Source organism: Chaetomium tenue (assembly GCF_020726465.1).
Source record: "Chaetomium tenue strain MPI-SDFR-AT-0079 chromosome Unknown F5144scaffold_4, whole genome shotgun sequence".
NCBI lineage: Eukaryota > Fungi > Ascomycota > Sordariomycetes > Sordariales > Chaetomiaceae > Chaetomium > Chaetomium tenue.
Genome location: NW_027117332.1, coordinates 1,503,053 through 1,530,551, shown reverse-complemented (window position 1 = coordinate 1,530,551; position 27,499 = coordinate 1,503,053). Strand labels below are relative to the sequence as shown.

The following is a 27,499-nucleotide window of genomic DNA, read 5'->3' as shown; positions in this document are numbered from 1 at the left end:
GGTGTCTTCAGCTTGACCCCTGGCTCTATCCAAGGGCCTAATATAGGCAGCCTCACATCGCTCGCTACATCCCGCTTATCTATGCACCCCGACTCGACCTAATATATTCGTGCCTCCGCACCCTGCACCCCGCGACCCATCTCTCATCGAGTTTGGTCAGGTGCCCTCACGCCAGGTCTGACGTCGACCACAACCTCGATCGGATCCCGCCGTTGGGTGAATCCGCGACTGCCCAGTAACGGCACCACCCTACCCCGGCAACGACAAACAACACTGGGCCACACACGATGTCGATGTTTTCGATGATCAAGCGGGGCAGGCAGGCTGCCAAGGAACACCGCGCAGAGCAGGCTAAGAAGGAGAAGGAGGAGGCGCAAAAGCCACCTTACAAGCACGTACCGAAACATGCCGCCATTGATGCTATGTCAGGCGGGCCAGGGGGTTGGAGAGAAAATGACAGGGCCAAGATCGTCGAGCAGAACCGGCGACGCAGTGCCATGACGGCCAGCGGTGTGGGCATGAGTGGCATGATCACCCCCGTCCATGCGGGCATGCCGCGGGTCCACAGCTCACTTTCGCACGTCTCATACCCATCCGCCTACGCGAGCCCCGTCGTCCAGCTACCACGGGGCTACAGTTACAGCAGCATGCCTGCGGGCTGGACCCCGCATGGACGGGAGATGACCTACAGCCCAATCGACGCGGGAAGCATTTCGCCCAAAGGGAAGGAGGTCGAGAGGATCGTCGATTCGTCCCGGACGAGCCGGTCATCGAGCAAGATGTCGGCTGGCCGAATCCCGCTTCCGCCTACGGGCACACTCGGGGTGAGGGATACTGCACCGTCCCCAGTTGAGAGCTCCGGCGGCTCAACCAGCTCCCAGGACGACTTGGAGATGAAGCCAGCAACCAGGCACAGCGTTCCGATCCCCCCTTCAACCAATGTTGTAGCGAATACCCCCAAACCGAGTAGGCCTACAAGCGACACCGAATCTATTCACAGGCTGCATCCCGGCCGGTCACGCAGAATCTCGGACCCGAACCAATCCGTTTCCCGAAGCTCCCATGCGCCGCGCACAAGCTCTCTCGCGGCGGGTATCCCTCCTGTCCCAGCGCTTCCGCCCATGCAGTTCGGCACTGCCATCACAACGCCGGAGGTGCTCTCATCGGCGGCGTCGAGCGCCAGCTCGGTCACAATGGTTCCTGTCGCATCTAGTGCATCGCTCTCTACCAAGACAGCCACGGTTCCGACGGTGGTAAAGGTCGAGGGGCTGGCGGCGCCCCAACAAGCCGAGATTGGCAGAGCCGAATCCTCCAGCGAAGAGGAGGCCGTCGTTGTCAAGGCCCCGGCGAGAATTCCTGTTACTGCGGCCGCAATTTCCGACTCCCCCACGAAGAAGGGACGAAGGACGTCCAAAATGACTAGGTTCACCGAGCTCGAACCAATCCAATCCAACACCACCGTGGCTACGGAACCCAGCCCGAAACCCTCAGCGGAACCCAAGGAAGTGAGGGAAGAGAAAGGGCGCCCGGTCGTAAACGTGGCCGCTCTCCCGACGACCTTTGACGAAGCCGCTTTCGCCGCGCCCAAGGAGATCGTTGTCCCCGCGACCGTCCCCTCGTCAAAACCGAGCAAGCTCTCCAAGAGCGCGGCTCCGGCCGGGAAGCTGGTGAAGAAGAACCGCTGGTCACTACGGAGCAGCAAGAGCACAGCGGTAGCTGTGTGAGGCTGTTGGCTCTCGGCCATTTTGTTTGAAGCTGGCATCAATATTTGGATGCATATACTTGGCTACCATTTTATTTCATTTGTTTCTAGCGACATCAGCCATCATGAGCACACCCGCGCAGGGGAGCATCTGTGCTTGTCTATTACTAGTATCATTCGGCGTTGGGGTAATTTTTGGGTCATAAAGCGTTTGATGTATTTTGGCTTCTGATGACGATGGCATTTAAAACTTAGGTTGGCCCTGGGAATGGTCTTTTTTTGCTCCGGGAAGCGGGGGCTCAGCGGATGGCATGCAATAGAACTGGGCTGGCACACATCTTGGGATGATTTGTCTGGGCATTGTGGAAGTTTGTTGGATCCTTGAACACGTTCACTCGATCGCCTTTGGATGGAGGCATCATGGCAAAGTCGAAGATATCTACATAGTATCTACCTGGTTTATTTCTCCAGAGTCAATTACGACATTCAGGCCCAAACACACACACACCAAGTTCAACTATTGCTTTTTGCTTGCTCATAATGACGGCCCCTACCTTTGGAACTTCGTTTGATTCGACCCTTTACGTTTTTTTTTCACTGCAGTCATCCGTCCATGGCCCCCAAAGTCGTCACCGCTGCTTATCTTTTGGAATTGATGCCGGGTTCCGTGCCCGAGGACGGACCAATTACTCCAGTGATGACGGATGCGTGCGTTGGCTGTTGGTTGTGCCCTCGCTGCTGAAGGATTTATTTTTTCCTCCTCGGGCTGGTGGAAAAGAAAGGAATAGTGCGGGATTGGGTCTCCTCTTTCCGTCTGCTCGTGTTCGGGTGGGGGCGGGTTTCCACATCTCTTAAGTTGGGTGTTTGTTCTTGGGATATCGGCATCCTGGTTCTCTATCTCCCAAGTACATACATCTGAATGAGTGCTCCGGGTCCCGGACGGAGGCTGCTCGCCGTCCCTGTGCCGCTGGTTCCCCCGTGCTTGGACCGCGTGCTGGTAAAGAGGCGGGGGACGGGCTTGTTTCAGGGCTGAGGCAGGTCCAGTGTTTGGGGAGCTGTGGTCCGCTAAGGAGCCAAGCATGCAGGTTTTTGGGCCCTTGGACCTGACATCTCGCTGCTTGATGGTAGAGGCCCACTTGGGGGTTGGACGCCAGTACGCTTGGAGTGACTGATCTCTGGTACTTCGTACGTCGTGCATGATACACCCCGACAAATGATAACTCGGTGTTAGGGACCCGGGCGCCGGCTAGGATAGCCTGGTGACGGGAGAGTGGTAAAATTACAGGAGACGGGCCCGGACATGCCGCCTGTGGATTCCTGTCCCGTCTTTTTGGTGTGGAGAGTGATTTCTGACAAACGGAAAGAGGGTGGTGATTCATGGGCGGGGACATGAAGGATCGACGCAAGGGATGGGTGGCTGGGAGAAGTTCTCGAAACCGTAACCTTCTGAACGCGGTTCCGTCTCCACTTTCTCAACATCATCAGATCATGCAAATCGTGGGAGGTGCGCTCCCTCTCAGCCTCCCGCTCGGGATTATCGCCGATGTATCGCGGGCGGCCTGCTGTGGGTACAGTAGCATCATGACCCGAATGGAACCATTCCGGACATTGAGGGTTGAGCTCCCCGCCCTCCAACGTTGAAGATTGGGGCCTGGACCGGTCCGCCTGCCACGGCGTTGGCATCTGCCTCAGAACGGCTAGCCACTCGCGAAGGGCTACCCAAACCGGACGATGGGTGCATTGCGTGGGCCCAGTCGCATTGTCGCATTGCGTGGCCGCGGATGGAGCCTCGTGAGTGGAAGAAGGGTTGGTAGTTTAGTTGGAGGTCTCAAGTCTGCATTTCATATTCCGAAACATAGGTAGCTTGTGAGCATTTTCCCATCGTGATACCCCAAGCTTGACACGCGGGCAGCTCGTGTCGATCGACAACCGGGATACACCAAACGCTCGACATGACCTCCGCAATCTTGGGTTACACCGTGATCTCAGACCCTTGAACGTCCGTCAGGGAAGCGCCACAGAAGGGAACAGTACCATTGAACATGGCTCAGCTGACAGCGGTTTCCACGTTGCAATAATGAATAAATGATAGGGCAGGGTCGCATTCTTCTGCCTCTTCCCCGCATGCGCTTCACGTTCACCGTCAATACCCAGAAGCTGCATGCTGCCCGGCCTGCATCTGAGGGGACGAGGTCGGATTGGGCACTTTACGCCTCCTTCTGCATCGGCGCCTTGGAGGCTGACCTGGAGGCAGCTGGGAGGCACTAGTTTGGTGTAAACAGCAACAAGGCCGGCGTGGCTCAGTCTCGGCCCGGCTCGGGGGATACCGTGTTGGGTGTGTGTTGTGTGTGTGAAGCTGTACCGTAGAAGGATGAGAGAAAAACGCAAAGGTAAAAGTAAAAATAGAAGAGATGGTGCTACACGAAAAAATGCTGGGCGCGCTAATGACGACAGCATTAAGAGATAGAAGCAGCAAGTTGTAATTCTCACCGACTGATTGCAGCCATCGACCTCCTTATCTGCTCTTAGTTTGATGGAGGACGTGGAACTGAACTGCCCTTAGGGAGGAGCACTACAAAGTATGTGTTTGTTCTCTGCGCAAGAAGGAGAAACTCGGATAGAATTGTCCAAGGCTTTTATTTCATTTTCGCTGTTCCTGAGATGGGCCTTGCGATAAAAGATGGACCCACTTTAGAGCTATGGGTGGAGAGCTGCCAAGATCGACAGGGGTAGCTCATTTTGATTTGCCAGCCTTGCAAGCCACATGTTCAACGCTTTCGTGGCATCATCGCAAGCTGCAGCCTCGCGAATTGTGGGAACTGTCAACTTGACATCGACATGCGCCCAGATCGCCCCAAGTCTCCCATGACGTCCACGCTCCCGACCTGAAACTCACATCTTGCATGCGGTATCGCCGCTGCTTTCTCTCCCCCACGCGCCAGCCATGGCGCCCGAGGGCGTAGTTGAATCGCTGGAGCAGCTGGTCTGGCTCTTGTGGGCAACTGCCTCGGAAAGGCCCTTTTACTTTTTGTTGGCTGTGGTTCTCCCACTTTTTGGATTGGCCATCTTTTGCGTAAGTTGCTTATGGTGAAGCAATTGGCTCTATCGGCTAACTGGGTCTTTCCAGGTCTACGTCCTCCTACACCTTATTGCCCCGAAACCGCGACTCTCCTACCCCTCCGAGAAGACCTACATTACCACGAACCCCGATGGCACTGCCAGCTCCCCACGCCCGCTCGCCTGTTGGTACGACCGCTGGCATGCCGAGGGGAAGCTCAGTGAAGAGTACTCGACGATACCCGCCGGCTTCCCCGTCCCCGACCAAGGGGCGATCGAGCCGGCCGAGGTGGAAATGAGCGTGGTAGTCCCAGCCTATAACGAGGAAGCCCGCATCACCGCAGCCCTAGAAGAGATGGTTGAATATCTAGACCAACAATTCGGCCGCCCCAACAACCAATTCCTCCAACCCGAGCGTCAGGAGAGATCCGCCGAGAAGGGCGGCAAGAAGGGCAAGCGCGCCACGACGCCGCACCGCCTGGTCTTCAAGCCTAACACCCCGACCTCCACATCCCCTCCCGGCACCGCCAGAGCGCCATCCGAGCCGCCACAGCCTTCAGGCTACGAGATTCTAATCGTTGACGACGGCAGCCGAGACCGCACCGTCGAAGTCGCGCTCTCCTTCGCCCGCAAGCACGGGTTACATGATATTCTACGGGTGGTCAAGCTCGCAAAGAACCGCGGCAAGGGCGGCGCCGTCACCCACGGCCTGCGCCACGTGCGGGGGAAGTACGCCGTATTTGCCGATGCCGACGGCGCGAGCCGGTTTAGCGATCTGGGGAAGTTAATCGAGGGGTGCGAGGATGTAGTGGATGGGTCCAACCGTGGTGTGGCGATCGGGAGTAGGGCGCATTTGGTCGGCAGCGAGGCCGTCGTCAAGGTATGTTTGCCACCACCCCCCTTGCTTTACTCTTGGTTCCCTAGGTACTAACCCCATGGAACAGCGCTCCGCCATCCGCAACTTTCTAATGCGTTCCTTCCACTTCGTGCTCACGATCCTCACCCCTCCCGCAACATCACGCATCCGCGACACGCAGTGCGGGTTCAAGCTCTTCTCGCGGGCCGCCCTGCCGCACATCGTGCCCTACATGCACGCCGAGGGCTGGATCTTCGACATCGAGATGCTCATGCTCGCCGAGTCGGCCCCGGCCACCCCCGTCCTGGCTAGCGACGGCTCCGTCATCGGCACCAGCTACGGCATCAAGGTCGCTGAGGTTCCCGTCGGCTGGCACGAGGTCGATGGGAGCAAGATGAGTTTGGTGCAGGACAGCGTGCGCATGGCCATTGGTTTGGCTGTGCTACGGGCGAGCTGGATGTTGGGGGTCTATCGGAGGCGGCTGACTTGATCTGTCGGAGGGTAAAGGGGGTTGGTTTGGCAGTTTTCTGGGGAAAGATAGGATAGTCTAGTAAGATGAGCTAGAAATTGCTAATTGGCTGTTATCTCTCTCTCTCTTCATGTGTGTGCACAGCATATCCAACACAGCAATGCCAAGTCCAGTCTCATCGTATACAACCGTCTCTCATTACCATTACCAAAGATCTACTACGCATAACCGAACCCCGACAGAGTCCTAGCGAAACAACAGCATGATACAGCGAATCTTAAAGCCACCACCCCCTTTTACACCCCCTCCACCCTCCCCTCATCCCCCATCCCCTATGCGACCTCACCACGACTCAGCCCACATAACTGGCAAAAACACCACGCACGCCGTCCACAGAATCAGCACCGCATGCACCAACGCCAGCGGCAACTTCAGCCACCCCAACACCGACCCGCCACACAACTGCACCGTATGCAGCCGAATCGCCAAAAACGCGACCGTAAAAAAATGCGTCGCGAGCGTCAGCGGCCGGCGCAGCAACCCCCCCAACATAGCCACCGGCTCATCCGTATACCCGTCCTGGAAATACCGGAAGCAGCCGCGCTGCAGGGCGCGCAGCTGCCAGCCGTCGGCGGCGAACAGGCTGTACAGCGCCTGGGCCAGCACGTTGATGATGCCGGTCAGGTTCTTGCGGCGCCAGTGGAAGGTGGCCATGGCGGCGTGCACGGCGGCGTGGTGCGTGAGGGTGGGGATTTGGGTCGGGGAGAGCAAGCTGGAGAGCAGGACGACGTCGTTGAAGGCGACGGTCATGCCGCCGCCGGTGAGCGGGTGGCGCATGTTGTGGGCGTCGCCGAGGACGATCACGCCGTCGTGGTGCGTTTGTTTGGTGGAGGGGAGCCACGAGTTGGGCATGCTTTTGGGGATCTTGCCGTCGGCGAGGGCGGCGCGCACGCTGGGTTGGACGTGCGTGGGGAGGGAGGGGAGGACGATGTTCTCGATGTAGCCGCGTGCGCCGCCGGCTTTGGGGGTCGCGGCGGGATGGTTGGCGGGGATGTCAATGAGGGCGCGGGTTTCGTGCGTGCCGATTTGGTAGAGGAGGGCGAGGGATTGCTCGCCGATCACGACGTGGCCGTGGTTGGCGGGCGGGAAGGGGCAGTCGATGAGTTCGAGGGCGTAGAATTTGCTGCGGACGGCGGGGGTCTTGCCGAGGAGTTCCTCGCGGAAGATGGAGTTATAGCCGTCCGCGATGATGGTGAGTTGCCCAAAAAAGCAGTCGGGGGTCTTGTTACCCGTCGCTGGGTCCTTCGTCCGGGTTTGTACCCCGAGCACGGCGTCGCTGTGCTCGCCCTTGATGGTCGCCGTGACCTCGGTCTCGAAGACGCTGATATTCGGGTGCGCTATGCACGCCTTTCGCAGCTGCATGATAAACCTCCCGTGGTGAAAACTCCTGCCTTCGGGCCTGACCGGCTCCTTGACATCCCCATTCGCATATCCATTCACCTCCTTCCTCCTCCCGGCCCCCACAATCACCTTCCCATCCCCCGCAAGCGGCGGGTACGAGAACGATATCTCCTCCCCCCTCAATAGACAATGATACCCATAACACGGTATGGCATCGATGTCCTCGAGGCAGTGTTCCAGCCCCAGCTTCCGTAGCGCCTCGACGCCGCCGGGCTGCAACAGCTCGCCGACAATGCGGTCTGGCTGGTGCATCCACCGCTCGAGCAGGATGACGCTGCGACCCTGGTTGGCGAGGGCGAAAGCCGCCGCACAACCAAAGACACCCGCGCCGACCACGACGACATCGGCCTCGTGATGTTTCTCGCGCCGCTCAATGTTGCGGGCGGCCTCGGAATCGGCCACACCCGCCATGGCTGTGTGAGTGTGAGTGTGGGGGTATGGGTTTGGTGTTCGCTCGGGTTTAACTATATCGGCGTTTCGGGAGGTTTCGAGCTCAGGTTTGGCGGGGAGTGTAGGACAAGGTCAGCAAGAGTTCGTCGTCGTAATTCGTGCCGTGTCGTGTCTTCGAAGAAAGCCAATTGCTCAATGAAACGAGACCTCTTCCTTGATTCCGCAAACTAATGGTATAAAACCAAAAAGACAATCGCCGTGGATCTCCCGCCCTTTTAGCAGATCACCAAGTCGGTTCTCGAAGCAGAATGGGATCCTCCCGGTTCGATTGCGCGTCCCCGATCTCGAGACTAAAATTATTTGAGACCGATGTCCTCTGGGAATCGTCCCATGCGGCAGGCACCGCGTTGGCGCGGACCCTTGTCAAAGCCAATCAGGGGCGTTGCGCAGGGGCTTTTGTGGGAACTACCCCTGAGATTCTGGCTGTAAAATTCACATGTCAGGCGATGGCCAAGCGTGGGAGAACAGCGGTGGCCTGTTGCTGTTGACGACAGCAGAGCACTTCGCTATTAGGAGAGCCCATGAAATAAACTTGCTTTGTGTACAGGTAATACATGGTAGTTAAGTAGTTTTGACATTGTCAATGGCCGGGATCTGGTCCTGCGAGAACTGTCCAATGCCGTCCCAGGCGCATTCCTTTTAGTCTCGTCATTTCATACCCCTGGGTTCATACCGCCGCCCATCTAGAAAGCCTCAACCGCCGTCTGAGGGGGAGCCTCTAGCAATATCCGTTCCAAATCCCCATAAAAGTCATCAACGCCATCTTCCACCCCCTCAACCCTGCCCCTTTCACCATGACCATGACCTCCACCACCTCCATCAGCAGGAGCAGGAGCACCCTCCATCTTCTTCCTCCCACCCAACCACGGCACCTCCGCAAAATCCACCTCCTCCCTCCCCGCATCCAGCGCAGCCCTCCTCATAATCCTTACCGCCTCCGCCTCCAGCAGCTTCCCCTCCTCCCTCAGCTCCCGCCTCGCCTCCACAACCCGCCTAATCCCCTCATCCACCACCGCCCTCGCCCGCATCTTCCTCTCCTCTAGGGAGGACGCCTCACTACCACTACTACTACTACCAGCAGCCTGCGACCGCCCCACCCTCGCACGCGCCTGTCTCAGCGCCGTGCGACACGCGCCATCCTCCCTATAGAAGCTGCCGAGCCCGCGGGAGATGGTATCGCGCAGGGCGTCGGCGTCGAGCAGGTCGGCGTAGGCGGCGAGCAGGAGCTTGAAGTTCTGCAGGTTGAAGCAGGGCGGGCCGCCGCGCTCGCTGGCGGCGCTGAGGGCGTAGTGGATGGCGCCGGCGGGGTGGCCGGCGGCGAGGCAGAGGCTGGCGGCGCGGTGCAGGGAGGTCTCGGTGATGCGGATGTTGGCTTGGTGGTAATGGGTGAGGGTTTCTTGGATGAGGGCGTTGGCTCGTTCCGGGCCGGCGGCGCGGGAGGTGATGCTGGTGAGTTGTTTGGCGAGGAGGTAGTTGATTGTTTGGGTGATGTCTTCCCCTTTGGCTTGGGCTCTTCGGAGGAGGGTGTATGCACCGCTGAAATCGGCGGGTGCCCATGTTAGGTGTGCTTGTACGGCGAGTTGTAGGGCGTGCGGGGAGAAGGGCATATTGGAGTGGACGGCCCGTTGGTAGATTTGTGTAGCGCGACGGGGTGCGCCGCTTCGGAGTGCCATCTTCATGGCGAAGATGATATCCTCGGCCTGGACATATTTACTCCGGCTGGGCGGGGTAGGGAGTTCTATGTGCAATGAGAGCAGCCGCCCTCTCGCCGCCTTGCCGCCGTATTTGGAATCCGACAACGCAGCGTCGGCCATGATGTGCTCCGTGTGCTTGTCCACACAGTCCGGGTTCAGGGCCTGAAGCTTCCGGAAGAGCGTGCGTAGATCCCGGAATGGGAAATTCCACTGTCTTCGGCACCTCGCCAGAATGGCGTTGGTGAAGGCAGCATCGACGCGGAAATCCGCTTGACTGCAGTAGTCGAGCCAAGCAATCAACGAGTTGACGTCGCGGATAGCCGCGTACTGTTTGGCCATGACCGTAACCATGAAGCTGGTCAACGGCACCTTCAGCTCGTCGATATAGAATCTGAGGAACGCCTCCGTCTCCCGGACCGTATGCGTCTCAGCGTACGATTTGAGCACCGAGACAAAGACCTGGCCGTAGACTTGTCGGTTTGCGTTCCTATTTTGCTTCATTGCTTCGAAATCAGCGCGTACCGCTTCCCAGTCACCGTCTGCGGCGTGGAAACGGGCAACGACGCCTAGCAGCTTAACATCTGACGCGAGAGCGCGGTGCTGCGAGATGGCGAGGGCAAAATACGAGTCGGCCTTGGCCTCCTGACCCGCTTCGAAGGCTAGTTCAACCATAACGCGGTAGAGGTTGCGTGAGCGGAACACGGAATCCCTCAGGCGAGGGGTTTGAAGCTTTTTAAACATGGCCTCGATCTCTTCGAAGTTCCTGTGCTTCTTCCAGTGTGATAACAAAAGTCTCGCGACCCAGTCCGGATACAGCCTTGTATCTTCGAAGCTGGCACAAACACTTTGCAATGTGTCCAAGACCTCTTCTGGCCTGTGTCCGTGGGCGCGTTCGACGCTTCCGACGACGATATCCCCAACGGCATTTAACGAACTTTTCGTTGGAGAAGACTGCGAGAAAGTTTTGATGAAGAATTTGACAACGGACGCATAGTCTCCATTCTCGTAGAGATTGTGAAGAAACCACGACGCCAGGTCGTTCTCACTGCCATCCGCAGACAGGATGCATCGCCAATAGACGCCAAAGACCCTTTGGAGCCGTTTCTTGGAGAAACACAGGTCGAGGAGCGTCCGCCCGAGGGTGTATACCCGATGATTCGCACCCCTTGGCCGTTCGACGAATTTCGGGACAAACAAGTTGAGAGCAGTGTCGATATCTGCCACGCAGGCATCTTGCGCTTGCTGGTTCAGTTCTGCCCGTGCGAGGAATGACTCGATCAGCGCGAAGGGCTCATGATCAACATAGTCACTCTCCTGTAATGGCCCCCGGGAGATTATTCGATCAAGAAGCCTCGCGGCATCGTCCAGTCGCCCTTCTTCCTGACAGGTCCGGCAAAGTCGCGCCGTGGCTTCGATCCAGGGCCGGTTCAAATTTCCCGGGGCAAGTTTGTGGTCCATCGCTTCGAGGAGTATTCTCAATGCGGCACCAATTTGGACAGAATCCTTGGTGTTGCAAGCTTCGTGTATTTGGACCACAATGTCGTCATTGCTGGGGAACACGTATGATTTGATCGTCTCGGTGCTCATCGCCGCCCAGCTCGGGGCAGATTTGAGTGGCCCAGTCAACTTGGGAAGAGGCTGAATTTGACCGCGTCTCGGGGGGTTGGCGAGTTGTCCAGGTTGCGTATTCAAGCCCGTAGTCGTGGGATTGCTGGAGTTGTTCTGCCCCAATGCCACAGCCCTTTGGCCCCCCACCGAGGCCGTTTTCGTCGGTTTCGCCGGAGCTCCAGCCCTATTTTCCCCATCCCACCATCGAGATAGCCGACTCCCCCCTTCCCCTGACCCCTTCCCGATATGATCATGTTGATGCATCTCCAACCCAAAGTCGGGTACCGGCCCAAACCGCGAATCCCACATGGCGTCCTCTTCCATGGCCACGGCGAGCGCGGCAGCCCCCGCGCGGTATCCTCTCGCCGACTTAATTCTCTCGCCATTCTCGATCGCGCGCACGGCATTGTTGATTTTTCGTCGGCGGTCCTCGGCGAGCACGGCGAGGGTGCAGGAGGTGCCGACGAGGAGACCTCGCAGGGCCGTCAAGGCCGCTTTGGAGGGAACAGGAAGCGAAGATGACATGGCGGCCCTGTTCTTGCCGTTCCATCTCGTCAGGGCATTTCGGGGTCGCGGGGTCCCTTGTCGCGTGTATTAGTAGTAGTGAGGTTATCGGCCGTCAGTCGTCCATTGCATCAATCATTCGATTGAGCTCCACTGCCATTTTCTGGGCCGAAGTGGGATGGTGCAAGCAGCACATGGAATCTGGAACCCCACAGGAGCTTTGGGCCAATCGCGGTTTGGATCGGGTTGGCGGGAGAGCCAAGGCTCAGGCTCCGCATTAAAGCAAATTCAATGTATGGGATAGCTGCATAGTCTAGACTTCATAGATCTGTTTGACGGTCTTCGCCCGAAGTCTGTGTACAAAATGGAGGAATGAAGATTCGTACATTTTACAGATCTAGCTCTAGCATGTATCTATCCAGCCGACACCCAACGCCCTTCCAGTTTGCCTCCCCAGCCCCGGTATCGAACACAACAATTGTACAAATGGTCTATATACACAATACATCGACGTCAGCTTGCTAGATTCGCATCACTAGACAAGCTCGCGCCGCTCCATGGGCATGTACGCCTCTAACCTGCGCAGAATGGACTGGTAGAGGAAGAGCATGCACCCGCTCTGGATGCTTGTCCAAGCAGCCCGTGGCCCCACGCCTCTAAACCACCCCGCAACGCCTTCGGTTCTGTAAATTAATCTGAGGCCCATAATCATCGACGATGTTTGAAGAGTGACGGCCCCTAGTTTGGGTGTATGCGTTGAGGGCGAAGACGTGGATATCAACCGCTTTTGGAGCTTTTGCTGGGCCGTCTCAGAGATCGCCCTAGCGGAGTGCCCTTCCTTGGCTGTTCCCGAACTTGGCGGATCGGTTGGGGCTGGGCCGAGCCCTCCGGCTTCCGGATGGACCTGGGTTTGAAGTCTCGTCTTGACGACGTCAAGGGGGCATGTTATTGTGCCGGCGAGGCCACCAGCCGCTGCCCCTGTCAGGAGTTCCATGTGCCACCCAATATCGCGGCTCCCCTGCCATTGATGTGCCCAACTTTGTGCCTGTTCGTAGAACATGAACTGAAGCGCCGAGAATGGCAAGTCGCGCCACAAAGTAGCACCGTAGCCGTAAAATAGCGCCGATAAACCCTCGGTTCGGACGATTGTCCTCACAGCATGAGTCGTGCCTTTGTAGTTATACCCCGATGTAAAATAGGGGTTGTTGTGTCGCCCTTGTAGCTGTAGGCGTGTCTTGACCACCTCTGATGGCACGTACACGGTGGACGCTGCCAGGTCGCCGATGAAACCTAGACAACAATCTGTCAAAAAACGAAACCTCGATTGTGAGGTTAGCTACTAACCAGCTACCAGATAGGCCAGATGGGGCTGGACGCCGCGTTCGAGCATCTGCCGCTTGCTCCACTCGTAGCTGCCGAAGAAAAAGCACGTCGCCGGAAACGAACCGGCAAGGGCCGGTATCCAGCCTCCATACAGTCCTCGCCGGAACCCTTCCTCTCGAAAAATCTTGAGATAGGACGAGCCTAGCGATGTGTATCTTGGCGGAATATGGGGGTCGCCTTGTTGCCGTGTCTTAACTGTGTCGAGCGAATGCATGAGCATATCGCCGGTAGAACCACCCAACCCTCCGGCAAGCATGCACTATAGTTGCGGTATGCGGTCAGCGGGCAGTCCCGGCGGGGCGGCGGCAGACATGGAATAACGTCGACCCACGTGCAGATAAGGCGGGCGCCCTTCGACTTCTCCATCTTGTGATCTCATATTAGTCTGAGCGCGAGACGATTCGGTTCCGATGGCGGTGGTGGCGGGGGGGTGCGACAAGGTATGCGCGTGATCCTCATGTCGACCGTCGAGGTCCGGGACGGGGACGGTGCTGACGACGCTGTGCGAAGAGGGCGAGGGCGAGGGCAAGACAGTCGACGGGGTGCGTGTGGCCGTCTCGAAGCCGAGCACCATCGCCCCGGAGGGAAGAGAATAAGAGGGTAGCGCCGCCCGGGCAGCAACCAAAGCTTTTTCAGGTTCTGGCGTCACGCCGTGTGGATTTTCCGGCGTACCGCAGCGCAAATAATTCGAAGTTTAAATTTCTGGGCGGCTTTGCCGGTCCGAAGCGTTTTTACGGCAGGGCTATGGTCCGTGCGTGGCGTTTTGAAGTTCCAGCAATAACCCTGACGTACCTGAGCCCAACCCTAGACTGACAACTACGAATTTCCATCTGTTTGTCGCCTTGCCGATGAGGTCAACGAGGGTGACGAAGCAGCAAGGAGCCCAAGATGTTATGATCGCGCCCGCTACCCATTGAATGAATAGCCCTACTCCCAACTTTATATGTACATACACCTTGGAAGTTATCATACAACCCTATCCCTTTGCCCCACCACTTTTTGGCCCGACTCATCCATAACCCCACTCTCACCCACCCCACCACACGCAAGCAAAAGAACACTCTCATACCCCCCCACCCATACCGGGCTACCGGGCTACCGGGCTACGCCGCCCTATGCACGCCCGCTCTCAAAGGGTGCTCCCACCACCTCACGCGCCCCGCTCTCTCCCACGGCGACAGGATATGGGTGACACGGCCCGTGACCAGCCTCGCCGAGATGGGCCCGTAGTGGTTGCTGTCGAGGCTCTTGTCGCCGTCGCCCTCGACCCAGATGTGGCCCTCGGGCACGACAACGTGCTCGTAGGGGTACGGCGGCTTGGTTTTGACGACGTCGCCTGGTAGGCCGAGGATGCGCTTGACGGTGGTTCTGTTGGGGTTGTGAGGGCTTCTTGGAGAGGGGGAGGGGGATGTTAATACGCTGGTGTGTTCTATCATAGGTACTGTGCAAGGTGATGGATGAACCGGTAGGGGAGAGTAAGTGAGACTAACCTGAACGTGACAACCATCCCCCTTCTCAGCCCTTCCTGCGCATACATCTTCCAAACGAGACACAGATCCTGGCGCAGTGATTCGTTGTATTGTGAATTGAAGAAAGGATACATCGATGGGCCGTGAATGGAAGTGACCTGAGCCACATATTCGTTGAACCAGATGAGCGGCGGGATCCAGGTCGCATAGCGAATGAGGTAGTGTGAGACTTGCCCGAGGAACTTAGACCGGCGCGCCGCGCCTCCTCCAGCGACGGCGGATCCCCATGCCCATCGCGCTGCCATGGAAATTGTGTGGTGGTGTGAGAGGTGAGGTGAGGTGAGGGTGAGATGGATTATTGCAAGTGGTGGATTTCGGGGTTTTGGTCAAGATAAGCCGATAAGGAGGGAGGCTACCTCGATTGATACATAATTCGAGGAACACATCAAGCGGCTCAATATTCTTAAGAGGCATTACTTCGTTCCCTTTTCTTCCCCGCCGCGGCCCTGGCTAGCTGTAATGTCTACCGTATCTGACCTTTTGAAATCCGAAGACGCCAGTCATATCAATCAATGGTCCCGATATACCCGCTCGCCGTCCCGCAACCTCTTTCGCGAGGTATTTGGTCGTCCCGCGAGAAACAGGATCGGTATCACCGCCTGTTGTCCCAACCCATTCTCGTAAAACGGCGCACTCTTAGACCGCCGCAGGGATGTTGTCGTCGCTCTCGCTAACACTCTCGTCGCCGCTGACTTCGGCGTTCTCGCGCTCGCGCTTCTCCATCAGCGCCTGGAGTTCCGCATCATCCGACTCGGTGACCGCCTTGGGCGCCATCTTGACGACGAGGTTACCGCCGGCCGACTCGATGCTCGTCCGGACGTCGACGATGGCCTCTTCCAGCCGCGCAATTCCGGCGTTCTTGTCGAGGCAGGTGTTGGTGAGGCTATGGCAGATTAGCAACTAAGCTTTCAGTCGAACCACCGGCGAGGCGATCGGCAAGCACTTACACATAGAGCGGGGGAGAAACCAGCCGGCACTTGACCTGAGCCTCCTCCGTGTTACGGGCCTCAGCGGTGCGCAAAGCGGTCTTAATGGCATCGATGCCCTCGTAACCGAAGCAAGTGACTTCGATATCGGCGCGGACCTTGGTCGGCTGGGGAGTGAGCTTCTTGCCGATGTAGGACTTGAGCTCCTCGGCATCAGCGTCGGTAGGGAACTGGATATCGGTCCAGATATCGGGGTTGCTATTCATAAAATTTAGTGGAACGCCCTTTCCGACGGTATAGTTCAAGACATACGTTATTGAGAGCTTGAAGGCATCGAGCGCGTGACCGTATTTCTTGTTGAGCGGCCACCCTATTGTTTCATAGAGGGTCTCAATCGGGGTCTGCGTCTTCTCGGCCACGTGCCTCATGATAGAGTGCACAATCTTGCTCTTGTTGTACCGCTCTTCACAACGCACGATATCCTCAGGCGAAACACGGCGCTTCGACAGATCGATGTATCCTAACCCCGCTTTAGCAATGGCGCGGAACGCGAGGCGGGCGATGGCGGGGTCCAACCTTTCTCCTTGTCGACACGCAGCACGACGACCACCTCGTTGCGACCGACACGGATCAACTTCTGAATACTTCTGATACGACGCCGCGAAAGCTCGGAAAGCAGAATCATGCCGTCGATGTTATCGTATTCGAGGAGCTTGACGTAGGCTCCCATGTCCGCAATCTAGCAACCGTCAGCGCCGTGGGGGTATCGATGGTCCTCCAAAAATGCTAACCTGTTTTACGTTCACCATCACAAAGGAGTCAATCTCAGGATATTTCTCCTCGTAGAACCGGCAGTTTGAAAGTGACATCTTGTCGGAGGGTGCCGTTCCCAGGCGGGGCAAAAGTGGGATGTGGGCGTGGTTTCGTCGGTGTCAGGCAGATGCGCCGGGCGGGGATCGTGTGTAAAAGTATGGGGAAGTTGAAGGCTGTGAGAGTAGAAATGCAGCGAAGTCGAATCCTTGGTGGTCTTCGGTGTTTCGTGGTATCAGTTCGAATGCGGGCTGGATGTCGAAGTTGAGCTCAAGAACAGTCATCAATCAGGCCCGCAGTATTTTCAGAAGCCCGCCAGAAATTCCGCCGCGTGCACGGGCAAGAAAGTGGGATGTGGCTGGTGCATTTTTGGCGGGGTGAATGGCCGTGATTGGAAGCCAATTGAAATGGTTCGGCAACCAGCGGGCACCCTTGCCTGCCCCAGAGGGGCCAATGTGACCGGGATGCCCCACCACATGCCAGAATTCGAGACGGACCGACGTCAGCGAGGTCACTGGAGCCCCGGTCCATCGGTTCGTTTGCACCTTGCAAGGGCGTTCTCGGCATCGGCCGGGCCCTGTCTCACGGAAGCCTATTGACAAATCTGGAATCTATCAGGAGGGCAAGGGATGCCATGCCTCGTCAAGCACATATTATACGCGACATAAATTCCTAGTTTTTGCGTCGAGCCATCTCTTAGGTTGTTTCCCAGGTCGCTCGCCTAGTTCAACACAGCGCAGAGAAGACCCGAAAATCGAGACACAGACCAAACAAACAGACGTGTTCCAGTCGACAGCGCAATCATCGCAGTGCAAAACAACGCAAATCACCACATCGCAAAAAATAACAAGTTTACCCTCGCGCCCATGATATCGACAGGCTTCGAGATTAAATACGCGCGGTGATGGATGTCGTAAACTCGACCGCCCGAGCGGCGGTCACAGCAGCGACAGCAGTGACGGGAGTGACAGGGACCGGAGACCGACACCCCAATCCGCTCTCCTCGGCTGTAGCTGCCGCAAGCGATGTTGCCAACGCCCATGGCTCTTCCTCCTGGCTCGGTTTGTTTGCGAGAGTCGTTCTCTGGCTCCTCCAGTTCGTGTCGATGGTGCTCTACTATGCCATCAAACTAGCTACTATTTCGGTCCCTACCTTGTTGTATACCCTCTTTTCAACGAGCCTCACCGTCACCATGAACGCGACTACTTTGTAAGTCAAGCCCGAGTATTTAGGTACTACACGGCGTCCTAACATAGCCTAGGATGCTCATCGTTGCGGCCATGATAGGCGCCATCAGTTGGGTGGTGAGGTACCGCTACCTCAACATGTACTCGCGGTTGCCCCCCGAGCCACAGCGCAAGGAGCCGGACGTCGATCTCTTCCCGGATACGCACGAGGAGGGCATCAAATCAGGCTTGTCAAACTACTTCGACGAGTTTCTCAGCGCCATCAAAATCTTCGGTTACCTCGAGCGGCCCGTCTTCCACGAGCTGACCCGCAGCATGCAGACCCGGAAGCTGATCGCCGGCGAGTCGTTCAACCTCGAGGAAGAGAAGGGATTCTGTCTTGTTGTAGACGGTCTGGTCGAAATCTTTGTGAAGTCGTCCAGTTACAACCGCCGCTATGCTCACAGCCCCTACTTCAGCCCCAACAGCGAGGCCCCTTCGAGCGATGACGAGCACCCCGCGCCGGGGCAGCAACGGTACCAACTATTGACCGAGGTCCGGAATGGCGCGCCCATGTCATCATTGTTCTCCATCATGTCGCTCTTCACCGAGGACGTGCCACTGCGGAACGCCGACGAAGACAACTCGGAACCCGGCACCACCACCCACAGTGGCCTCTTCCCCAACTATCCTGCGAGCGCGGACTTTCGGAAATCCCGTGTCAGAATGGATTCTGTCCCGAATACCCCTCAAATGGATGCGTCCGCATCAAGTTCGACTCACAATCTACCCGAGCAGCTCGACCGTGGCCTGCCCCATGTTCCGCCCATCTCACTTGACGGCACCGGTTTCTCCAAACCTCAAAGGCCAGTCCCTAAGAGGAGCAACACCACCTCGGCCCATCCGGATATCATCGCGAGGGCAACGGTCGACACAACTGTGGCCATTATTCCCGCCAGCGCTTTTCGACGCCTCATAAAGATATACCCCAAGGCCACGGCACACATTGTCCACGTCATTCTGTCCAGGTTCCAAAGAGTCACACTTGCGACTGCATACAATTACCTTGGGCTCACCAACGAGGTCCTCCAGATTGAGCGCCAGATGCTCAAATACACTACGCAGCAACTTCCCAACCATCTCCGGGGGGATGCGCTGGATAGACTGAAAGAGAAGTTCAAACGAGAAATGGAGAGGATCGGAGAGGGGGATGATGTCAGCAAAGGGATAGCGCTTCACAATGCTCGTGTTGGTCGTAGGCGCCGCTCAACAGCAACCCTTCGAAAAGAGGCAGCTTTGCAGGCCTTCTCCAAGCAACGAAATCTCTCATCAATGTCGGGCTCGTCTCTCGCCATTCCCAACGCCGGAGACCTTGTCACACATTTGCAGCAGTCGAGAGGCGGCGGCAACAGGGCGCAAAGCGTGGCTTTCACCGACGGGCCTTCACCGCATCTCGACGTAGAGAGAGAGGCAGTCTCCCCACTGGCCCAGCGCGCATTCGACCCGTTCGTGACTCCGAGGAGCATCCATGTAGCGCTCGACAAGAGGGAGACGCTGGACGAAGATAACCTGTTCCGGGAGTCGATTCTAGAGTGCATGTTCAGATCCATCGGCCTGACCGGCAGCGGAGGCTCAAATAAGGATGCAGACTCTAACCAAGCCTCTCCACGGCTCATATCCTTCGATCAGCGGCGGCAAAAGGCCCTCTACACAAATCACGCCTTCGGATTTATGGACGGGCTCGACGGATCGGCCGATGGAGACACGGAATCCATCACCTCCGCGGGGCTATCTCTGCCTGCGTCCCCGAACCCTCAGTTTCTGGCGCAGGAGATGAGAGACGAGATGGAGATCGTCTTTTTCCCGAAGGGATCTGTGTTGGTAGAGCAGGGTGAGAGAAACCCAGGTCTATACTATGTCGTTGACGGCTTTCTGGATATCTGCACTCAGGAGGATGCCGCAGCGCCTGATGTTGTTCACCCTACGAGTAGGACATCGCTGCATGCGATGGATAACGCCGAGTCGATCTGCTCTCCGCAACGCTCGCCACAGCCCTTTGCAGATTCCAGGCGAATGGGAAACAACGTGGATGATGCTGAAATCAAATCCAAGTCCAACCGACGGAGTGTAGCCTTGATAAAGCCCGGCGGGCTTGCTGGTTACGTTGGGACCATCTCATCGTACCGGTCGTTCATTGAAGTCGTTGCAAAGACGGACGTCTATGTCGGTTTCCTCCCGCTCGCGTCGATCGAGAGAATCGTCGACCGGTATCCCATCGTGCTCCTTACCATGGCGAAGCGGCTCACGAACCTCCTCCCCCGCTTGATTCTGCACATCGACTTCGCTTTGGAGTGGCTCCAAGTCAATGCCGGCCAGGTCATCTTCCACGAGGGAGACGAGAGCGAAGCCATATACATTGTCCTGAATGGCCGCCTGAGGTTAGTTGAGGACAGGAAAGACGGCGGGATGAACGTCAAGGCCGAGTATGGTCAAGGCGAGAGCATCGGAGAACTTGAGGTCTTAACCGAGACTTCTCGTTCCGGTACCTTGCATGCCATCCGGGATACGGAACTTGTCAAGTTCCCCCGGACTCTTTTCAACAGTCTGGCCCAGGAGCACCCCAACATCACCATCAAGATCTCGAAGATCATCGCCTCGCGCATGAGAGCGCTCATCGACGACCCATCGACGATGCTGGGAATCAAGGACTCGTCTGGCAGAAGCTCGATCAACAAGAGCTCCACCACGCTCAACTTGAGAACTGTTGCCGTCTTGCCGGTTTCGGCGGGCGTGCCTGTGGTCGAGTTTAGCAACAGGCTGCTGAGCGCGCTGACCGAAGTCGGGGCCCCCAACGGCGCCACGTCGCTAAATAGCGCGGCTGTTCTGAATCATCTTGGGAAGCACGCATTTAACAGAATGGGCAAGCTCAAGTTGTCACAGTATCTGGCCGACCTGGAGGAGAAGTACGGGCTTGTCATCTACGTTGCGGGTAAGTGTTTCTGGTATTGTATCTCGTACGACGCTCAACCGCTAATTTACATACAGACACCAACGTTAATGCCCCGTGGACGCAGACGTGCGTCGCCCAGGCTGACTGCGTCCTCATGGTCGGCTTGGCCGATGGTTCCCCGGAAATTGGAGAGTATGAGCGCTTCATGCTCGGCATGAAGTCGACGGCGAGGAAGATCCTGGTTCTTCTCCATCAGGAACGCTACTCCAACTCGGGCTTGACCAGAAAGTGGTTGAAGAACCGCGTCTGGATCAACGGTGGCCACTTCCACGTGCAGATGACCTACAGCCCCAACGCAGTCCCAATCCATCCGCCCGCAAAGCCTAGCGGCCCGACGCTGAGAGAAAGAGTGCAAATTTTACAGGCTGAAATTCAAAAGTATACATCTAGGAAAGTACGACACAGCCCATTCTATTCTCCAGACGCGCCGTTCAAGGGCGATTTCCACCGCCTGGCCCGGCGGCTCTGCGGGAAATCCGTAGGCCTTGTTCTCGGTGGTGGCGGCGCGAGAGGTATCGCGCAGATCGGCATCATACGTGCCATGCAAGAGGCCGGCATCCCGATCGACATTGTGGGCGGTACGTCGATCGGCGCCTTCATCGGAGCCCTGTACGCGCGGCACGCCGACTTCGTCCCCATCGTCAACGCGGCCAAGAAGTTCTCGGGCCGCATGGCCAGCATGTGGCGGTTCGCGCTCGACCTGACGTACCCGTCGGCGTCGTACACGACGGGCCACGAGTTCAACCGCGGCATCTTCAAGGCCTTTGGCAACACGCAGATCGAGGACTTCTGGCTCGACTACTACTGCAACACGACCAACATCTCCAAGTCGCGGGCCGAGTTCCACACCAGCGGCTACGCGTGGCGGTACGTGCGCGCATCCATGTCCTTGGCAGGCTTACTCCCGCCGCTGTGCGACGAGGGCAGCATGCTGCTCGACGGCGGCTACGTGGACAACCTGACCGTGTCGCACATGAAGTCGCTCGGGTCCGACGTCATCTTCGCCGTCGATGTCGGCGCCCTCGACGACAACACCCCGCAGGCCTTTGGCGACTCCCTCTCGGGCATGTGGGCCTTCTTCAACCGCTGGAACCCCTTCTCCTCGGTCGCCAACCCGCCCACCCTCGCCGAGATCCAGGCCCGCCTTGCCTATGTCAGCAGCGTCGACGCCCTCGAGCGCGCGAAGACCCTGCCGGGGTGTATCTATATGCGCCCGCCGATCGAGGAGTATGGGACGCTGGACTTTGGGAAGTTTATGGAGATTTATGGTGTGGGGTATAAGTATGGGCAGGAGTTTTTGGCGAAGTTGAGGGAGAGGGGCGGCGTGTTGCCGATTGGGGAGGGGATGGGCGGCAAGAAGGGGTTGAGGCGGACGATGGCGCCGAGGAGGGCTAGTATTTAAGGCGGGGTTTTGGTGGTGCTCGTCGGGTGTAATGGGCGAGGCGAAGTATGGGTGTAGCATTTACGGGTGTTTGGGCTGGCGAAGAGATAGATAGCGCTGCACTGCATTGCATTGTAACTTGCATATTGTTTGTTGCTGTTCTCAGAAATGGGCTGGCTCAATTGGTGATGGGGTATCCGGTTGTTGCATGGTTCATTGTAGTGTGATACATGTCCGTGGCGGTTGCTCAAGAAGTGATATCAAGAGTAAGTGGACGTAGTGTCTAGTCGCCGAACACATGTATGTAGTCTATCACGTATAATGTACACATTTCTTAGACTCATAATCACCCCCTGAGCACCTCCTCAGCAATCTCGACCAATGTCTTGATCGCCGTCTGGATATGTTCCGGCTCGGTCGTCCTCACAGCCGTCACGAGCCGGATCGCGAAACGGCCGTCGAGCTCGGTGCTTGTGAGCCACATCTTGCCCGAGGCGTTCACCTTTTCATACAGCGCCCTGGTCTGCGTATTCCTTTCCTCCAGCGATGCGCCCTCAGACTTGGCCACCAACCGGAATACGGTCAGCGCAAAACTCGGCCCGGACACGATCTCAAATAGATCAGACCTGTCCTTGAGCGCCCCGGCAAAGTCCTCGCCCATTTTCATAGTCCGTCGGATGTGCTCCTGCAACCCCTTGACACCATACGACCTCAGCACAAACCAGATCTTCAAGCTCCGGAACCGCCTGCCCAGCGGGATCTGCCACTCCCTGTAATCCGTCACCAACCCACCATCCGACGCCTTGTTCCCGTACACGGCCTGGTTGACGCTCAGGGCCTGCGTCAGCCACTCGCGGTTCCTCACAAAGAAGCAGCTGGCATCGAAATTCACCAGCAGCCACTTGTGCATGTTCATATCAAAGCTATGAAACCGCTCAACCAGCCCGATGCGCGTCGATTCCTGCACCTCGGGACACACCAGCGCGGCGCCAGCATACGCCGCATCCACATGCACCCACACCTCGCCGGGCGCACCGGGCGGGACATGGTCGGCCAGCGCAGCACTAATCCCCTCAAAGTCATCCACGGAGCACACGTCGGTGGTGCCCAGCGTCGCGGCCAAAAAGAAGGGCTCCAGCCCCTGCGCGCGGCACTCGGCCAGCGCCGCAGCCAGGCCCTCACGCGTGAGCGCATAGCCGTCCTCCTCCCGCACGCGGATGGCACGGAACCGACAGCCCAGGATCAGCGCGGCCTTCTTCGCGCTCGAGTGCGTCAGCGTGGTCGCCAGCGCGACCATGCGCGACTTCTTGACCATCACCCGCTCCTCATACTCCTCCTCCGTCACCGACGCACCCTCACCACTACCAAGCGGCGGCACCGTCTCGCGCAAATACTTATCGCGCGCCGCGACCATGGCCGTCAGGACAGCCTCGCTGGCCGAGCCCTGGATGACGCCGCCGCCGCGGGTGGGGCCGGTGGAGAGGTAGCAGGCGGGCAGGCCGAGGGTCTTGGCCAGCCAGTCGAGCACGACGGTCTCGAGCTCGGTGACGGCGGGCGAGCAGATCCAGTTGAAGGCGGCGGTGGTCAGGGCGGCGGAGTAGAGCTCGCCGAGGAGGGAGGGGTACGAGCTGGCGCAGGGGAAGAAGGCGTGGAAGCCGGGGTGGTTCCTGGGGAGGGGGAGGTTAGGTTAGGGATTGGGTTTGGGTTGTTGAGGAGGAGGGGGAAGGGGGATCGAGGGATCGAGAGAGGGGATGGGATGGGTGTTGTTTTGTGTGTGGACATACCAGTGGGTGATGCCGGGCATGATCTTGGCTTCCATGTCCTTGTGGATGGCGGCCCACGGCTCACCCTCCTGCGGCGCTTCGTCTGGGAGCAGCTTGCGCAGATATCCGGGCTCGACCGTGGAAACTACATTGCGGGAGCCAAGGGTATCGAAATAGGTGATAACTGGAACAGAAAAAAAAAAGTTAATTCATGAGTAAGTTTGAGTTTCAGTTGTGAGGGGAGGACTTGCTCTCATCAATGGTTGCGTTTGCCGCTTCCCGGAACTCCTGTGCGTCCATCTTGGCGGTCTTGGTGTAAGAAGCTTATTTTTATAACTATGATAAGTTTGAGTTGTAGTTTCACAAAAGAAAAATGAAATAGAAAAGGGGGGATAGCCGTGATGATAATAATTGGTGTTGCGGGGTGAAAGAAAGTCCGCTGTAAGTTATTTTTAACAATATCCGGTCTAAACCCAACGGTAACGTACTTACATACCTGGTATTACCGATTTGGAGTCCGGAATCTGTCTTCCCATGTGGATTCGAAAAAGGGGTAGCCGGGTGGGCTCGGCTGTGGTGAACCCTAACCCTATTGCAATATGCCCGAACACACTTCAGCTGAAACTCGTCCGAACTGGGTTTAGTTGATTCAGCTTGGGCCTGAGCTAGCCCCTGCAAGGTGACATGGCGGCATCGATCGTGACGTCGTTCCGCTTTTTCATGGAAGAACACCACGACTACCACCTTACCAACTGTGACAGATAAATCACCACAACCTCCAATTTTTGACCTGTATGTGTTCAGTGGCTTTCTGAACCTACAGCGTCAATTAATCCCAAGCTGCCCGCCATGGCCGCCCCTCAGAGCCCGGCCAGGGACAAGCAGTCGCACGGCAATTTTGAGTGAGTTAAGCTACCTGAATATCCCTTCTTTCTTCCTCTTGATGGTTCGATCATGAAATAATACTAAATCAATTGATATCCAGCGTGGACTATGTGATTGCTTATGATATCCCCGCAAAAGGTTGCTCCTCACCCTTCATAACCACCATACCCCCTCCCCCCTCCCCACCCCAGCCAACCCTCCCTACACTACACCAACCTTACTAACCCACTCCCCCTTCCACCAGAATCCGCCGAAGCAGAAGCCACCTTCACCCAGCTCATCGAAGCCCTCTCAGCGGTAGGCTTCGCAACCGAAGTCCGCCCAGGCCGCACGGCATCCTCCCTCCTAGTCTTCGTCAAGCTCGCGTCCCCCTCCCTACTCAAGTCCCAAATCTACCGCGCCCGCGTGCAGGACTGGCTCTTTGGCGTGCGGCCCTCTGCGCCCGCCCCCTCCGACGCCTCTCCCGACAGCAAAACCGATGCCATCAACCGCTACTTCGCCGAGGAGGAGCCCGTGGCGGAGGCCGAGCGGCTGCGGCTCGCCTACGAGCTGATCACGCGCCCGCGCAACGAGGGCGGCGCTGGGATTACCCCCAAGCGCGGCCAGTGGCGCTTTGTCGCCAGTGTCTTCCCGCTGCACGACCGCGCCTTTAACCGTGCTTGGATTTCTGCTTGGAGCCGCAAGTACTACCTGGATGAGACTGATATTGGCAGTATTCGTGACCGGTTTGGCGAGCGCGTCGCTTTTTATTTTGCGTTTCTGCAGTCGTATTTCTTGTTTTTGGTGTTTCCTGCTGCGTTTGGCTTTGCGGCTTGGCTTCTGCTAGGTCCCTTCTCCTGGGTGTATGCCGTGGTGAATTGTCTGTGGGCCGTGGTGTTCTTTGAGCATTGGAAGATGAAGGAGGTGGATCTGGCTGTGCAGTGGGGTGTCAGGGGCGTCGGCAGGATCCAGCTGCCGCGGTCACAGTTCAAGTTTGAACGGGAAGGCATCGACTCCGTCACGGGCGAGGTGGTCAAGGTGTACTCGCCCTTCAAACGACTGGCGAGGCAGCTGCTGCAGGGGCCATTCGCCCTGGCATGTGTGGTGGTGCTGGGCGGGCTGATTGTCAGCTGCTTTTCCATTGAGATCTTCATCAACGAGGTTTACAATGGGCCGTTTAAGCAATACTTGGTGAGTTGGGCGGCTTTTCTCTACCCCAAAAGACGCCGCTGCTAACCTGTGACAGGCCTTCCTGCCGACCATCCTCCTCACCATCCTCAACCCGACCCTAACCACGCTGCTCACCCGCCTGGCTCAAAATTTGACTGAGTTCGAGAACTACCGAACTCACGACGGTATGTCTTTTGTATGCCATTTTAAATATTGAACAGCCCATTTGCTAACCCTCCCCCTAGCCCACCAAGCATCCTTCGTCCAAAAGATCTTCGTCATCAACTTCATCACCTCGTACCTGCCCATCATCCTGACGGCCTTCGTCTACGTGCCGTTCGGCAAGATCCTGGTGCCCTACCTCGACGTGTTCCAGCTCACAGTGCAGCGCTTCACCGCCGAAGGCCAGCCCCTACCAACCAAGGAGTGGGAGATCAACCCCAACCGGCTCACCAAGCAGGTCATCTACCTGACCGTCACGGCGCAGGTGGTCAACCTCGCCACCGAGTTCATTGTCCCGTACGCGAGACGCAAGATCTTCCGCACCGTGGAGCGCGTGCGATCCGAGCTCTCAGAGAAGAACGCCGCCGCCGCCGCCGCCGCCGCAGGAGGAAAAGCCACAACCAACCAGTCTCGGCGCCCCGACGAGCCCGAAGAGGCCGAGTTCCTAGACCGGGCGCGCGAGGAAGCCGAGCTAGACGAGTACGACGTAACCATCGACTACCGCGAGATGGTGGTGCAGTTTGGCTACCTCTCCCTCTTCTCCGTCGTTTGGCCCCTGACCGCCTGCTCCTTCCTCGTCAACAACTGGGTCGAAGCCCGCTCCGACGCCATGAAGATCACGACCAACTGCCAACGGCCAATCCCCTGGCGCGCCGACTCGATCGGCCCCTGGCTCGACGCGCTGGGCTTCCTATCATGGCTAGGCAGCCTGACCAGCGCCGCGCTCGTCTTCCTCTTCAAGAACGGCACCGCCTTCCCCAGCGGCTCCCCCTGGGACATCCGCGCCTGGGCCCTTCTTTTGGCTATTCTCTTCGCCGAGCACCTGTACCTGCTCGTTCAGCTCGTCGTCCGCGGCGTCGTCCGCAAGCTCGACTCCCCCGGCCTGCAGAAGGAGCGCTCCGAGCGCTATGCCATCCGGAAGCGATTGCTGGAGAAGATGGTGGAGTGGGATGTGAGTGGTGCGGAAACGGCGGGGCCGGGGGTCAGTGGTGGGGAGAAGATTACGAGGGCGGTGTTGGAGGAGGAGGCGAGGAGGCTTTCGGTAGTGGGGGAGGGTAGGCCGGAACAACTGTGAGTCTTTCTTCTTTTTCTTTTTCTTTTTCTTCTTCTTTTCTTTCTTTCTTTTTTCGTTTCTTTTTTCATTTCTTTTTTCATTTTTTTTTTCTTTCCTCTTTTTCTTTCTTTTTTTTTCTTCTCTTTTTTGTCTCTCTTCTTTCCCAGGGGTTGAAGTCGAAAAGGACGTGGGCATAGCTAACATCGTAAGCAGTTTTTGGCAGCGCCAGCGAGGGGCTAGTGAGACGATCCAGGTTGGGAGGGCCTTGATTGCTGAGGTGAGAATGCCGTGATGATGGGTTGCTCGTTTATATGCTGACGGGCTATGTAGACGGCTACAAATAAATCTTAAGCTTTGGAGAGGACAGGTAGTCGGCTCTTCGGAAATCACAAAGTTTCCTTTGGTGTTCCGTTGGCAGAG

At 57.4% G+C, this 27,499-nt stretch overlaps 13 protein-coding genes across 13 annotated transcripts; 4 read left to right on the top strand and 9 right to left on the bottom strand.

The window, feature by feature from the left end:
- Positions 1-151: 151 nt before the first annotated feature.
- On the top strand, positions 152-1,988 carry F5144DRAFT_230326 (uncharacterized protein). The gene has a single exon (XM_066783223.1). The coding sequence runs from the start codon at positions 288-290 to the stop codon at positions 1,722-1,724; it is 1,437 nt and encodes a 478-aa protein (XP_066642879.1). The 5' UTR covers positions 152-287; the 3' UTR covers positions 1,725-1,988.
- F5144DRAFT_230202 (uncharacterized protein) lies at positions 1,989-3,091 on the bottom strand. The gene has a single exon (XM_066783220.1). It carries the CDS (start codon positions 2,898-2,900, stop codon positions 2,253-2,255), a length of 648 nt encoding a protein of 215 aa, XP_066642878.1. The 5' UTR covers positions 2,901-3,091; the 3' UTR covers positions 1,989-2,252.
- A 497-nt stretch (positions 3,092-3,588) lies between these two features.
- F5144DRAFT_230218 (uncharacterized protein) lies at positions 3,589-4,403 on the bottom strand. The gene has a single exon (XM_066783221.1). The coding sequence runs from the start codon at positions 4,157-4,159 to the stop codon at positions 3,707-3,709; it is 453 nt and encodes a 150-aa protein (XP_066642877.1). The 5' UTR covers positions 4,160-4,403; the 3' UTR covers positions 3,589-3,706.
- A 243-nt stretch (positions 4,404-4,646) lies between these two features.
- On the top strand, positions 4,647-6,105 carry F5144DRAFT_489891 (nucleotide-diphospho-sugar transferase; the record flags this gene model as incomplete). The annotated part of the gene is made up of 3 exons (XM_066785763.1): positions 4,647-4,775; positions 4,830-5,639; positions 5,704-6,105. The coding sequence occupies 3 exons, from the start codon at positions 4,647-4,649 to the stop codon at positions 6,103-6,105; spliced, it is 1,341 nt and encodes a 446-aa protein (XP_066642876.1).
- Positions 6,106-6,266: 161 nt separating this feature from the next.
- F5144DRAFT_230220 (squalene epoxidase-domain-containing protein) lies at positions 6,267-8,100 on the bottom strand. The gene has a single exon (XM_066783222.1). It carries the CDS (start codon positions 7,954-7,956, stop codon positions 6,427-6,429), a length of 1,530 nt encoding a protein of 509 aa, XP_066642875.1. The 5' UTR covers positions 7,957-8,100; the 3' UTR covers positions 6,267-6,426.
- A 413-nt stretch (positions 8,101-8,513) lies between these two features.
- F5144DRAFT_572050 (uncharacterized protein) lies at positions 8,514-11,983 on the bottom strand. Its single transcript, XM_066788864.1, has one exon. It carries the CDS (start codon positions 11,820-11,822, stop codon positions 8,679-8,681), a length of 3,144 nt encoding a protein of 1,047 aa, XP_066642874.1. The 5' UTR covers positions 11,823-11,983; the 3' UTR covers positions 8,514-8,678.
- A 148-nt stretch (positions 11,984-12,131) lies between these two features.
- On the bottom strand, positions 12,132-13,888 carry F5144DRAFT_572048 (mitochondrial carrier domain-containing protein). The gene is made up of 3 exons (XM_066788863.1): positions 13,516-13,888; positions 13,146-13,443; positions 12,132-13,091 (listed from the first exon to the last, which is right to left on the bottom strand). Exons 1-3 carry the CDS (start codon positions 13,756-13,758, stop codon positions 12,337-12,339), a joined length of 1,296 nt encoding a protein of 431 aa, XP_066642873.1. The 5' UTR covers positions 13,759-13,888; the 3' UTR covers positions 12,132-12,336.
- Positions 13,889-14,288, bottom strand: F5144DRAFT_572047 (uncharacterized protein). The gene has a single exon (XM_066788862.1). The coding sequence runs from the start codon at positions 14,152-14,154 to the stop codon at positions 13,927-13,929; it is 228 nt and encodes a 75-aa protein (XP_066642872.1). The 5' UTR covers positions 14,155-14,288; the 3' UTR covers positions 13,889-13,926.
- F5144DRAFT_547797 (peptidase S24/S26A/S26B/S26C) lies at positions 14,288-14,958 on the bottom strand (the record flags this gene model as incomplete). The annotated part of the gene is made up of 2 exons (XM_066787496.1): positions 14,288-14,552; positions 14,675-14,958. The coding sequence occupies 2 exons, from the start codon at positions 14,956-14,958 to the stop codon at positions 14,288-14,290; spliced, it is 549 nt and encodes a 182-aa protein (XP_066642871.1).
- A 280-nt stretch (positions 14,959-15,238) lies between these two features.
- Positions 15,239-16,606, bottom strand: F5144DRAFT_230141 (translation initiation factor 2, alpha subunit). Its single transcript, XM_066783219.1, has 5 exons — positions 16,431-16,606; positions 16,216-16,378; positions 15,952-16,159; positions 15,661-15,897; positions 15,239-15,596 (listed from the first exon to the last, which is right to left on the bottom strand). The coding sequence occupies exons 1-5, from the start codon at positions 16,506-16,508 to the stop codon at positions 15,350-15,352; spliced, it is 933 nt and encodes a 310-aa protein (XP_066642870.1). The 5' UTR covers positions 16,509-16,606; the 3' UTR covers positions 15,239-15,349.
- Positions 16,607-16,993: 387 nt separating this feature from the next.
- F5144DRAFT_532686 (lysophospholipase NTE1) lies at positions 16,994-22,284 on the top strand. The gene is made up of 3 exons (XM_066786972.1): positions 16,994-17,658; positions 17,711-20,604; positions 20,661-22,284. Exons 1-3 carry the CDS (start codon positions 17,354-17,356, stop codon positions 22,025-22,027), a joined length of 4,566 nt encoding a protein of 1,521 aa, XP_066642869.1. The 5' UTR covers positions 16,994-17,353; the 3' UTR covers positions 22,028-22,284.
- Positions 22,285-24,257, bottom strand: F5144DRAFT_511538 (pyridoxal phosphate-dependent transferase). The gene is made up of 3 exons (XM_066786555.1): positions 24,021-24,257; positions 23,791-23,953; positions 22,285-23,673 (listed from the first exon to the last, which is right to left on the bottom strand). The coding sequence occupies exons 1-3, from the start codon at positions 24,067-24,069 to the stop codon at positions 22,353-22,355; spliced, it is 1,533 nt and encodes a 510-aa protein (XP_066642868.1). The 5' UTR covers positions 24,070-24,257; the 3' UTR covers positions 22,285-22,352.
- A 361-nt stretch (positions 24,258-24,618) lies between these two features.
- Positions 24,619-27,100, top strand: F5144DRAFT_490696 (calcium-activated chloride channel-domain-containing protein; the record flags this gene model as incomplete). Its single annotated transcript, XM_066785812.1, has 5 exons — positions 24,619-24,671; positions 24,755-24,792; positions 24,899-25,824; positions 25,880-25,988; positions 26,049-27,100. The coding sequence occupies 5 exons, from the start codon at positions 24,619-24,621 to the stop codon at positions 27,098-27,100; spliced, it is 2,178 nt and encodes a 725-aa protein (XP_066642867.1).
- Positions 27,101-27,499: the final 399 nt, after the last annotated feature.